General features: G+C 41.3%; 1 protein-coding gene across 1 annotated transcript in view; it reads right to left on the bottom strand.

Moving 5' to 3' along the window:
• Window positions 1–13,239, bottom strand: part of cep104 (centrosomal protein 104) — a 283,987-nt gene that overhangs the window by 95,730 nt on the left and 175,018 nt on the right. Inside the window, exons 14-15 of the mRNA XM_070860716.1 lie at window positions 10,117–10,192; window positions 362–470 (exon numbers count right to left, since the gene is read on the bottom strand). Coding sequence (XP_070716817.1) covers window positions 362–470; window positions 10,117–10,192 — 185 coding nt within the window. The remainder of the gene's footprint in view (window positions 1–361; window positions 471–10,116; window positions 10,193–13,239) is intronic.

Genomic DNA, 13,239 nt, shown 5'->3' with positions numbered 1-13,239 from the left:
TTGAAGCTGCTTGAGTATATGGTAGGATATTTATATTGGCTAGAAAGACAAAATTGCAATATTACTGTCGACAAGAACTGGTGCAAAACCACACACTTTCCAAATAAATTCATTAGAAAACTTTCAAAAACTAGCTGAAGTGAGTTTCAGTGCTTGGGAGGAGTAGGAAATGAAATATAGATCACATAAATAAGATACCATTAGCCAACAAAAATGTATTCAAATGCCTGTACATCAATATATGTTTGTATTTAGTACCTAAATATATTCTTTAAAAATTCTACTTAGGTACTATTGGCCTGAAAGTTATGCCAAATATGTTTGGATGGAAAAGCGAAAATTGCCAATTAATTCTACGTACCTGTTTGCAATGCTCACAACGTCTCAACATTGGACAATGCTTCCAGTAATGGATGTCCAAGCCTTCATCGGTAAACATTTCATCCCTCTCCCCACAGAATATGCACAAACTGAAAGAGGAAATGAGATACAGCAAACTCAATCCGATAATGGGAGACAGCCATTAGACCTTACCAGTTAAATTATTACAGGCTAATCTCTGGAACTTCTAGTATTTGGATCAAGAGAAACTGGGAACAAATTGCTTGTGCAAACACGCAGTTGAAGGATAACGCACTGAGACTGTAACTTGAGGGCACCAGTACAAACCTAAGACAAACACAATGAACTTGAAGTCCAACTAGAAAACTTAGTCCAAAAAGGAATAAATTACAAATTGTTATTAACAGTGTGTTCTAAAAAATTATGGCGAAGCAGAAACGTCATTTACATTTAGTATCTAACCCATCTCTACCATCTTCCCTTCTCAACACAAGACTCTTGCCAAAGTAAGACCATGGGCCCAAGTTTCGAGCTGCGCCTAGAATGGCGAAGTCCCGACCTGGACGCCCGTTTTTCGCGCCTAAAAAAAACCTCCGTATTCTCCACCTCCCTGCAGGTCCTCTGGCCCTCGGCACAGCGCAGTAGGAGCTGTAGGGGGCGGAGCCAGGTCCCTGCGCTGAAAACAGTGCCGGGACCTCTGCACATGCGCGCTACAGTGGGCGCGCAAGTGCAGTAGCTCCAGGCGCCCGAAACTGTGTGGGAGGGGCCCGAAGCACGCAGCCCCTAGCCCTGGCCGAATGGCCTCACTGGGGCTGCGTGAATAAGGCTCCTCCCACGGCCAGCTCCTGCTTCCTCCCGACCCAACTCGACTCCCGCTTCTGGACTGGACCCGACACCCCCGTCCCCGGACCGGACCCGACACCCGCCCCCTCCCCCACCCCGGACCGGACCCGACACCCGCCCCCGGACCCGACACCCGCTCCCCCCACCCCCGGACTGGATCCGACCTGACCTCCCTCCCACCGATCTGACCTCCCTCTCCCTCCCTCCCACCTCCCCCCCCCATATCTCCTTTCTCCCCCTCTCCCCCATCCCTCCCCCTCCAGAAACACAGACACTGACAGACAGAGAATGAGAGACACACACAGACAGACAGAGAGATAGAGACACTGACAGAGACACACTGGTGGGGGGCATCCCAGCACGCTGTTGGAGGGCTCCCGGTGCTGCAGTCGGTAAGTAGAAAATGATTTATTTATTGATTTAAAAAATTATTTCTTATTAATTTTTTTTGATTGATTTATTGGTTGATTTATTGATGTGTTTATCATTTATTATTGATGATGGCTCTTTATTTGTAAAACTGAAGTGTTTAATGTTTGTAAACTTCCCTTTAAACCCACCACCCCACCATTCCCTACGCCTGATTTGTAACCTACGCCTGATTTTCTAAAGTGTAGACGAGGTTTTAGCGAGCGTACAAAAATCTTCACTTACTCCATTCTAAGTTAGTTTGGAGTAAGTTTTCACTCACGAAACTTTGAAATCAGGCGTAAGTGGCCGGACATGCCCCCTTTTGAAAAAAAAATTCTGTTCCAAAGTGATACTGTTCTAACTGACTAGAACTGGAGCAAACTAAATGACGAGAATTCCGATTTCTAAGATACTCCGTTCTACACCAGTTGCTCCTAAAAATCAGGAGCAAATCATGTGGAAACTTGGGGCCCATGACCCTACCAATCCAGAATGCTGTTGCTATCCAAATCTACAAGACTGTGCAAGATGCTCAGTGCAAATATCAGCAAGTCCTATAAGGAAATCCCTGTTTATTATTCAGCTTGTAGTATCCTGATGTTTGATGTGTGCTCGTCTTTCAAATTTTGTTTTTGCCAAAATCTTCAGACAGGAAATTAAAGAAGAAAAGCCTTTGAGTAGAACTTGCAGTGCAAAAAAACACCGCATGTAGATACCCCATGACATTGCTCAATGAGTCGGAGGATAAGTTGTTTAATAACAATAAAGGTATTTGTACCATGCAGGGCAGAGGACCATTCATTTATAATGACTGAAGACCTCCATTTAAATTTATATGAAATTGCATTCTGAGATTTCTACTGGGGCTTTGGCGACCGTGATTTCCTGACTCAGTTCATTATTCTGTAAAACCTGTAAAGGAGTGGCTTTATATTCTTTTACCCAAATATTTAATTTTCATCCCTTGGGGCGGCTGTGATTTTGCAGCATGAGGGTGAGGATCTTTTGGTCTGGGATCGATGCAGAGAGATGGAGCCGGAGGTTGAGGGGAACTGGAGTTTGGGGTTTGCGTCACTGGTGGATTCATGGGTTCGTCACCAGTGAGAGGAAGGGAGCAGCATAGGCCTGAGAGCACTGGGAGTGGGTTAGAGATGTATTAGATCTGGCAGCAGTGTTTGTAGCTTTGCAAGGATCTATTGGTGGAGCTGAGTCCATGATCAGATCAGCCATGATCTTATTAAATGGAGCAGGCTTGAGGGGCCAAATGGCCTGTTCCTGCTTCGCGCGCGTGTTCACATGTGTGCGTGTATCTCATGTGCAGGTGTCAATAAGAAGAATGTTTACATTTTCTGCCCAACACCACATTGGTGATAACTTTATTTGCTTTCAAAATTCAACTCAATTGCTTGATTCTTTTAAAAAAAAATTGGAAATCCCCAATTTATCTCTTGACTTAATACTTCCTGAATTTATAGTGCACTTATAATTGGAAACTAACGAAAGTTACAAATGGTCATCAGTAGTCTGTTTCTCTCTCTCACCCACTGTTTAAATAAACAAATGCATTTGACCTAAATAAAGCTTTTAAAATTTGTCTGTTTTCTAAAAATAATTGAAAAAAAATTAAATAGGTTTTCTTAGAGAGACTGAGAGTATGGCATTTGGCTAATGTAAATGCTATGATACATCTTGGGATCAAACTGCAGATCTGCCTTCAGCCAAGCATCACCTATCTGGGCAATATAATCAAGTCCAAACTCGTGCATTTGGGAGAGGTTGATTGCTTCAAGTACTTTAATGAAAATATTAAAATACCAAGAAAAAGAATTAATAAATGTAATAGCGTTATGAACTACATAATTTTTTGAAGTTTTTTTGTTTAAAAACCTTATTTTGGACATTAGTTACTTTTTTCAACAGAAAAACTTTTTTTTCCCAAACAAGCAATTTTGAGTGATACAGTTGGTTCATCAATAAAACAGGAGAGCGAAATGCTGACATGTTTCTCCAGAGTTTAACGGGCAGATTCAATGTTAAATTTTGACAACGTGTAACTTGAAATCATAACACAGGAAGTGAGATTTATGGACACAATGTGCATGCAAATGCAGTATTTTACATATAAATTGGAAATATATATAAAATAAAAACTTAGACCATATACTTCCTGCTTACGAAATGCAGTTCCGATTGTCATGATTTTTGGTTACACTTTTGTGTTAAATTCCCTATGTCCACATGTCCTATTTAGTTTTGTCATGTCAATTATCATTTGTCAAAATGTAATTACAAACTCTGGTCACGAATAAATAGGTGACCTCCAATTGGCAAAATTAACGAAAGGCGGATTTTAAGAATTCAAAGTGTCCTTTTCGCAAAATCAGTTAACAGCAAGCCAGATCTATTAGTTGTACAGGGAGATGAAATAAAAATGTAAATGTCAACTGAACTTATTTGAGAATTTACCTGACAGTGAAAATCAGTTAAAAAAGTTAATCAATAATTTGGATAATTTCATAGATTTGCTCTACCTTGGCACCGGAGCAAGGAACTACATTATGACTACATTATGCAATAGAAAACTGCATGGGAAATGTTGACATACCAATTTACAATGAAAACAGTTGAAACAAATGGGTGGCCAAAAATTACATAAGAATGTAAGAAATAAGAGTAGGACCCTCGAGGCTGCTCCACCATTCAATATCATGGCTGATCTTCTACCTCAACTCCACTTTCTTGTACTATCCCCGTATCGCTTGATTCCCTCAATATCCAAAAATCTATTGATTGCGACATTATAGATATTGATGCACATGATCCACCCCCTGCCCCCCCTGGTGATGGGTTGGATGAATACATTGTTTTATAACAACAGAACTACCATGCCATGTAACATACAGAGTGTCACTGAGTTTTGATGGTAAGACAAATTATATTTTAATTAAAAAGCAAACTGGGATCTTGGTTGATACTTTCGGGATTTAATTCTATGATTCTATCCATTTTTACATGAAACAAATTTAACTCAGTGCTGTTGTTTTGACCTCACCGTTTTGAACACCAAGGACAAATAGAAACATGGGAGGGAAGATGTGTCAGGGAGCCAGTAAGTACAAGACATGTAGCAATAATAGGACGAGGAGTAGGGCATTAGCAGCACTAGTTGACGGGTGGGGGTGGGGAGGGCTTGGGTGTGGGGAAATAGTCCTGGTAGCTCTGAAAGGTGGTTCTGGCAGTAGGTAGAATTAAAAGGACTGGAAGTGTTTGAGAGTTCAGGACTACTGTGGGAGGAGGGAACGAGAGAGAAGATTGTCGGGTTTGGTCGAACTGAGAAGGGGTGGGTTGTGTGATGTAGAAGCACTGGAGGTGGAAATTGGGGTTGGAAGGGCTGGTGTGGTTTGGTAGAAGTGGGGAGTCCCCAGGTCTGGAAGCATTGGAGGGGTTCCAGATATGCAAGAGAACTGAGAGAGACGATTGTTTGGAACAACTGAGATAGAAGGATCACAGGCAGTGTTCCCTTGAATTTTTTACGGGTGTGTGGCCAAAACCATGTGTGGTTTTTCCTATTTAAAAGCTGGTGAGTCGGCTGCGCAGCTTAAAGGGAACACTGGTCACAGGGTCTGCAAGCATTGGGAGTGAAAGTCTGCAAGTATGGGAGCACTGAGAGATGTCCTGGGATATAGCAATATTCGGTGCCTTGCGGTTTGACAGTCTTGGGTAAGGGTCCCAATAGCAGTGGTAGAGAGTGGCCCAAGTTCAAGAAACAAACTTGCATTTATATAGTGCCTTTCACATCTTAGCACATCAAAGTGTTTCACAGCCAATGAAGTACTTTTGATGTTTCATTATTGTTGTAATGTAGGAAGGTCCCCCTGGATAATCTATAATGATGCTGCCTGAAGGACAATTATTGGCTATGATATGTATTGGATGCAATAGACATGGACTTTCAAAAGGCCTGAGATAAGGCCATAGTAGACTCATGACTTAGATCAGAGCATGTGGAGTCAGCAGACGAGTAGCAGAATGGTTAGAAAACTGGCTACAAACAGTAAGCAGAGAGATGGGGTTACAGGTAGTTACAGTTACAGTGAGAAGTGGTGTTCCACAAATATCAGTGCTGGGACCACAAATGATTTGCACTCAAGAATGGGAATTACAATATCAAAATTTGCAGATGACATCAAATTGGGGGGAGGGGGACGGACAGACGGTATAGTTGATACCAATAGAAGACTGACAAAAGACAAGATGACGCCAACAAACTTGAAGAATTTGCATGTAATTGGAAAATTTATTTCAATATTGATAAGTGTGAGGTGGTACATTTTGGTAGGAGAAATAAGGTAGCCACATATCCCTTGGAAAATAAAAGTCTCAATAGAAGCACAAGTTAATAAAGCCATAAAATGTGCAAACAAAGCACTGGGGTTCATTTCTAGAGAAATAGAATTCAAAAGCAGCAAAATAATGTTGAATTTCTATAGAACTATGGTTAGATGTTGTACTGTCTCCATATTGCAAAAAGGATACAGAATCACTTGAGAACATGCAAAAAAGATTTAGAAGGAGGCTTGTAAGAAAGGTGCGGCAATAATCATGGGTGATTTTCATCTTGATATTGATTGGATAAATCAAATTGGCGACGGTAGCCTTGAGGAAGAGTTCATAAGAGTATATTCGGGATGGTATCTTAGAACAATACATTGTGGAACCAAACAGGGAGCAGGCTATTTTAGATCTGGTAATGTATAATGAGACTGGATTAATTAATGATCTCATAGTAAAGGATCCTCTTGGGAAGAGTCACCATAGCATGGTAGAATTTCAAATTCAGTTTGAGGATGAGAAAGCTAGGTCTCACACTAGTGTCTTGAACTAAAATAAAGGCAATTACAAAGGTATGAAGGCAAAGTTGGCTAAAGTGGACTGGGAAAATAGAATAAAGGGTAAGACGATAGATAAGCAGTGGCAAACATTTATGGAGATATTTCATAACTCTCAGCAAATATATATTCCAGAGAGAAAGAAAGACTCCAAGATAAGGATGAACCATCCGTGGCTAACTAAGGAATTAAAGGATGGTATCAAATTGAAAACAAAAGTATACAATGTTGCAAAGAATAGTGGAAGGCCAGAGGATTGGGAAATTTTTAGAAACCACGAAGGACGACTAAAAAAGAGAAGATAGTTTGAAAGTAAACTAGTAAGAAATATAAAAACAGATAGCAAGAGCTTCTACAGGTATATAAGGGAGTAGCTAAAGTAAACATGGCAACAACCTCAGAATCAGTAGTGGATGTTAGGAGGTAGAACTAGGCATCATGAACACCCATATAGCACCTAACCCTGTGCTTGCAGAAAATCTCACCAAGAGGTATCATGTAGATTGTGAACAATATGGGACCAGTGATGGACTCAGGGTTACACCATAAATAACCTCACATGCATGGAGGATAAATGATTAGCAGCAAGGTGGTAGCAGCAAGCTGCATTGAGTCAGGTTAAGAACTGAACCAGAAGGGAGCAGTGCCCTGGTGCCAGACTGCAGAGAAGAGAAGCTGGGAGGGGGACGGAGGGCTCAACAGTATTGAAAGCAGCAGAGAGATTGGGGAGAATGAGGAGATAGGAAGCCATGGTCATAAGTACACTGGATATTGTTTGTGACTTTATTTGGACAGTATCAGTACCAGCTTGGAGGAACTCAATAAGGAATAACAGGAAAGATGGGAAGCAAGATGCAAGGCAGCAACGAGTTCCAGGTCTTGAGAGGAAGGGAAGCTTTGAAATCAGCAATAGCTGGAAAGAGTGGAAATGTTTGGGATGGGCAGATTTGAAGGTGGCAGAGGATGGACAAGAGAGATAGGTTGATGATGTCAGCAAGTATGGGGAAAGGAAGCAAAATCAAGGACAAGAATGGAAGGAAATTGAGGGAGCAGGAAGTACTTAATGGACAAGATGAGTGGGTTGAGGGTGATGGGAAAGAAACTGAAAAAGTAGAACAGTGAAGGCACGGTTGGATGGAGTGCAGACGGGGATAGAAGTTTGGGGATAGGGCAAGAGGCCGGGGAGACAGTGGTCGCTTTGGGGCTGGTCTCAGTTTTGTACCTAAAACGTCCAACAGTTCTTTGCATTTTGAATCGGAGGTGAGAATCAGGGGCAATGTCCAAGGGGACAGTTAGCAGTGGAAAAAATAAATCTGGAGCCGTTTCTGCTTTTCAGGATGATCATGGAACAGTAAATGGATTTGGTTAGAGAAAAGGAGCAAAAATACAACTTGAGGCGGCCCAGTTAAAGCTGCCAGAGGACAGCGGATTTGAGGCTGCAGGTTGATGGTGTTGTATCAAGGTGGCGATTACGATGGGAGGCTAGAAAGGATTTGAGGGGGAAAGGGAAGATGCAAATGGAGGCAATACAATTATGGAGAAAATTAACAGAGCCGTCAATATCAGTGCAGGTGGAAGGCCGGAGGCACGGGATGTTGAAGTTAAGAGAGGATTCACAAAAAGCTGAAGAAAGCCTGGTTAAAATGACTGAGATCATTGTAGTTTTGAGATCCAATAGTTAAGACAATGATAGCTGAGCCATTCAGATAGGATGATCTCGGGTTTGACCTTCAGACTAAGATGCTTGCTGATTGGAGATAGAGGGATGGTAGATGCCCTATAATTGGCTTCAGTGAGGAAAGCTGATCAGGTTTCCCACGATTCACTAGGCTGATTCCGGAGATGAGGGGGTTACCTTATGATGATAGATTGAGTAGACTGGGTCTTTACTCGTTGGAGTTCAGAAGGATGAGGGGTGATCTTATAGAAACATTTAAAATAATGAAAGGGATAGACAAGATAGAGACAGAGAGGTTGTTTCCACTGGTCGGGGAGACTAGAACTAGGGGGCACAGCCTCAAAATACTGGGGAGACAATTTAAAACCGAGTTGAGAAGGAATTTCTTCTCCCAGAGGGTTGTGAATGCGTGGAATTCTCTGCCCAAGGAAGCAGTTGAGGCGAGCTCATTGAATGTATTCAAATCACAGATAGATAGATTGATTTTTAACCAATAAGGGAATTAAGGGTTATGGGGAGCTGGCGGGTAATTGTAGCTGAGTCCACGGCCAGATCAGCCATGATCTTGTTGAATGGCGGATCAGGCTCGAGGAGCTAGATGGCTTACTCCTGTTCCTAATTCTTATGTTATTATCCAGCTAACTTGTTGATATTGCTTGAGCTGTGCTGCTCCTGTGGTTGAATATCATTCCTACATTCACCATCTAGCCTACAGATAAATAGTAGCCACTTGGGCAATGTAACTGGCATATGTAGAATTTACAGGGGGAGGGCAATGTAAGAAAATAGTGTGTATGGGCACACGCGAGGAGGAAGAGAAAATTAGCAGGGTAAAAAAAAAAGTAAAAATAAGTTCATACATATAAATAAGTAACAGCAACATCTGATGTTACATTGTGTATTACAAAGCTGTAATATAGTCTTGTGGCTCAGATGACTTTAATCCGATCAAGCATGCAATTTTGTATGTATAATTAGAGCAAGTAAATTACATTTCTGTTGCTTTATAAAATGTTATTCGTATCTTCAGACAAATAGTTGCCAAATTAACAGCAACAAAATGTTCAGTGGATTCTAGCTGCCACGTTATTGTCAATACATTATAGATAAATAATGCACAAAACATTTGATAAAATAAGGTACTCATTTCTCTTTCCCTATTGTTTAAAAAAAAGCCTATTCAATCCAGGGCAATTTCCTTTTGTTGAAGGCAATAGCCCATTCACAGCTTCAGCCAGAAGTAACACCTGTTCTGAAATGTGACTTCCATTTGCCACTATAATCTGTCCAAACTAAGAGTTATAAAGTGGCTTTAGGGTAGATTTCATGCCAGTACTGATGTAGGCACATTACTATTATTGACTGATGATGAAACAGCCCAAACTTTCCACACCAGCCTGTTTGTTTTCAATCCCGAGTAAAATGTTCCACTCTCCCATTCTAAGGTAAGGGCCTGGAAGTCTTGGAATTAAAACCTGAATAAACCTGCCAATCTTTCGCATCTAAATACAGAGCAGCATGTGAAACATAGAAGCATAGAAGATAGGTGCAGGAGTCGGCCATTCGAGCCTGCACCACCATTCAATAAGATCATGGCTGATCATTCCCTCAGTGCCCCTTTCCTGCTTTCTCTCCATACCCCTTGATCCCCTTAGCCGTAAGGGCCATATCTAACTCCCTCTTGAATATATCTAATGAACTGGCATCAACAACACTCTACGGCAGGGAATTCCACAGGGGAATGAATGGGGATATGAAGTTCTCCACAACTCCACCCACAATTCTATTTATTCGTAATACAGGTGCTGCAGTGCTTCTAACTGACCCGTGTGCATATTTACAATGGCACTGAGTCTGCTTGACTGTTAATGAAAAATCTCAACCAAAAGCATAGTGCAAAGGAGTCTGTTTGAAAATGGGTTGTAGATGTGAAAGAGTTAAATGTGAACTTACTTATCCAAATAATTAGCCACTGAAGACTGCTCATCGCCCATCTCTGGTTGCAGGGCAGCAGCTTTTTTTCCACGATCTAAGAAAAAAATACAAATTTTTGTCAAAAATAAAATGAATTATCTTTCAGTACTGTTAATTTGTACTGAAATTCATTTCAAATATCACAGCGTGAGGTACTTCAACCTCACTTTAATCTATGGATACACAAGTACATTATTGCTTGCCTCAGGTTATAGCATATTTAGTCATGGTGATTACACGTGATCTCATTTACTTTGGCATGTAGCTCTTTGGTGAGTAGGGATTAATAATTACACTGACTGGAATCAGGAAGAAAATTGATAGATATTCTGTCAAGCAAATCGAAAATACCTTTTGGCACAGCGAGTTATTGCTATTCCCTCTCCTCAATTGTACTCATGCCACCCTTGAGTCGCGACTAAACTTGGAACAGGCATAAAATAAGCCTGATGTTACAACCTTGCTGATTTTTGTCTCCCTAGCTTTGGGGGAATGGGAGTCTTCCATCTGACTATGCAGTTGAAATTGTAATGTTATTAAGTGAGGAAATGTGCGGCCGATCTGTTCCCTACCACTTAGCGCAGAACAGATGTAACAGGGCAACTGAGGCCAAGACATTGTGCAAGAGAATACAAAGATGTACTGTAATTTATGTGTTGGTTTTATTTTGTCAATTATGGTCTGCCCATTTGTTGCAAAAATAAAACCCACAGAAAAGTCTGTATATAGATTGCAGAAATATCCCTCCTGTAAAAATATTGCATAACTGCTTGTTAAAAGGATATTAACAGTACAACATATAATCTAATCTTCCAACGAAGTACAAGTTCCGAGTGAACAAATTACATACATAAAAAGCTGGATGTAATTTATTCCTAAAGCATGCTTGAAAACCTCAACTCATGGATTATCTAAATTATTTTCAAGTGAAATTCTCCTCAGTACCTATCCTGCCATGTGACTCTGGTACAAGACAGGTTTAGCACTGCAACTGATTCAAAGCCTTCTTTTCCTGCCACCCAAGTATTTCCATCTAAAAGCGTTTTTATATTGTTCATGTACTGTTAATGGCCAGTGGACAGTACTCTCACCCTCAAGGGCATGGCCCACTACGAATATATAAAAAAGGCAAACTCCACATCCATAATAGCATCTGGGACCAGGCGTTTCCTGTGCCACAAATACAACCGTTAAATACAAAGCCAAATTTAGAGCTCCTTCGCTGTTGACCTTTCAATGGGCTCAGTAGAAATCAGGGGCACACAATCTAGGGAATGTGGAGAACAGTACAACAGTTCACAGGTCCATGCTTCACCATAATTGTCAAGGTACTCAGTCTAAAAAGATTCCATCACATCATTATAACTCACACTAACCTAATGAACTGACATTAGTTTGATTAAAAATGTACATACAAACACCCGATATGAATTGTACATTACAACTGTAATACAACCTTATGGCTCAGATTACTTTTTAGACCAGTTAAACCCATTAAATTCTGTTTCGGTCTTGTACTATACTACGATAGAAACTCTTTTCTCCATGTTAGCCACAGCTCAGTGGGTAGCACTCTCACCTAAGTCAGAAGGTGATGAGCACAAAAATCTAGGCCGACTCCTCAGCACTGCACAGTGCAACACTGCCAATGGTGCCATCTTTCGGATGAGACCCCGTCTGCGCTCTCAGGTGGACATAAAATATCCCATGGCACTATTTTGAAGAACAGCAGGGGAGTTATCCCCAATGTCCTGGCCAATATTTATCCCTCAATCAACATAACAAAAAAACAGATTATCTGGTCATTGCTGTTTGTAGAAGCCTGTTGTGTGCAATTGGCCCCTACATTACAACAGTCACTACACTTCAAAAGTATTTAATTGGCTGTAAAGCGCTTTGGAATGTCCTGAGGTTGTGAATGGAGTTATATAAATGCAAGTCTTTCTTTTACCTGTCAATCTGTCACTTGGTCCCCTCCTTCCCACCCCCACCACTCCAAGGAACAGTAAACTATCTAGTGATCAGAAGAGGGACCAAGCCAGTCAGTCTTCGGGTGAGATATTGTTCTAATCATTTACTAATTGGCCTTTATCTGCACTGGCCTATATACATTTGTTTCAAAAACTTCATACCTGTCAAATTTATTAACAAAATAATAAGGTATTTGTGGGAACAGAAATAAAACTTGTTGCTGTCTAGAAGTACAGGTTTTTCAAAGCTAAAACAGTTTGTTTCAGCAGTGAAATGGTGAAACAGGGAAATTGTCATATAGAAGTTATATTTCATGGCATGCAATGTCTGCTTGGAGCCCAAACCAGGACTAGCAGAGTCTGGAAAGAGAAGGAATTATAAAGTTAGACATTTTACAGTTCTTTGGCCCCAAGTTTCCACACGCGGCGAAAAAGGCGCCCCTCAGAGCTGGGCGCCTGTTTTTCGCGCCGAAAACGGCGCCTGAAAAAAAACGCAGTATTCTCGAGCTCCTTGCAGCTCGATGTCTGCTTGGCGCGGCGCACAGGGGGCGGAGCCTACCACTCGCGCCGATTTTGTAAGTAGGAAGGGGCGGGTACAATTTAAATGAGTTTTTTTGGTGCCGGCAACCCTGCGCATGCGCGTTGGAGCGTTCGTGCACACGCAGTCTGAAGTAAACATTGGCACTCGGCCATTTTTAAAAGTGCTGCAGAAAAAGTGAAAATTTGTTTATTGAACCCTTGCAAAGGCTTGCATTTTAATTTTCTTGGTATTTCTGTGTGTGAGGGAGTGCTTTTAGCAGCACTGCTGAATAAATCACCTGCTGAATTAATGTTGGCTCTTTAACCAGTGTTACTGCAACAACTGTGCATTTTAATTCAGCCTTTACAACTCGTTACCGTTTCAATCTCCACCACTCATTCTGTAATTAAAGATAGACTGTGATAAACGGGACACATGCACTTGTTTGAGACTATTCAAATTCTTTGTAGCTGTTCAATTTTTAACATTTTTTAATAAAACCACATTGCCCTTCCACGATCAGCACCGAGGCTGCTTGCTGCTTCTTGCCCCTGCCGTCGGGACCGACGCCACACCGCTGCCTGAAAGGCCTGCCTGAAGCACTTTCACACA

The sequence above is a fragment of the Pristiophorus japonicus genome, chromosome 18 (assembly GCF_044704955.1).
Source record: "Pristiophorus japonicus isolate sPriJap1 chromosome 18, sPriJap1.hap1, whole genome shotgun sequence".
Lineage (NCBI taxonomy): Eukaryota > Metazoa > Chordata > Chondrichthyes > Pristiophoridae > Pristiophorus > Pristiophorus japonicus.
This window is presented reverse-complemented; position numbering and strand designations above follow the sequence as displayed.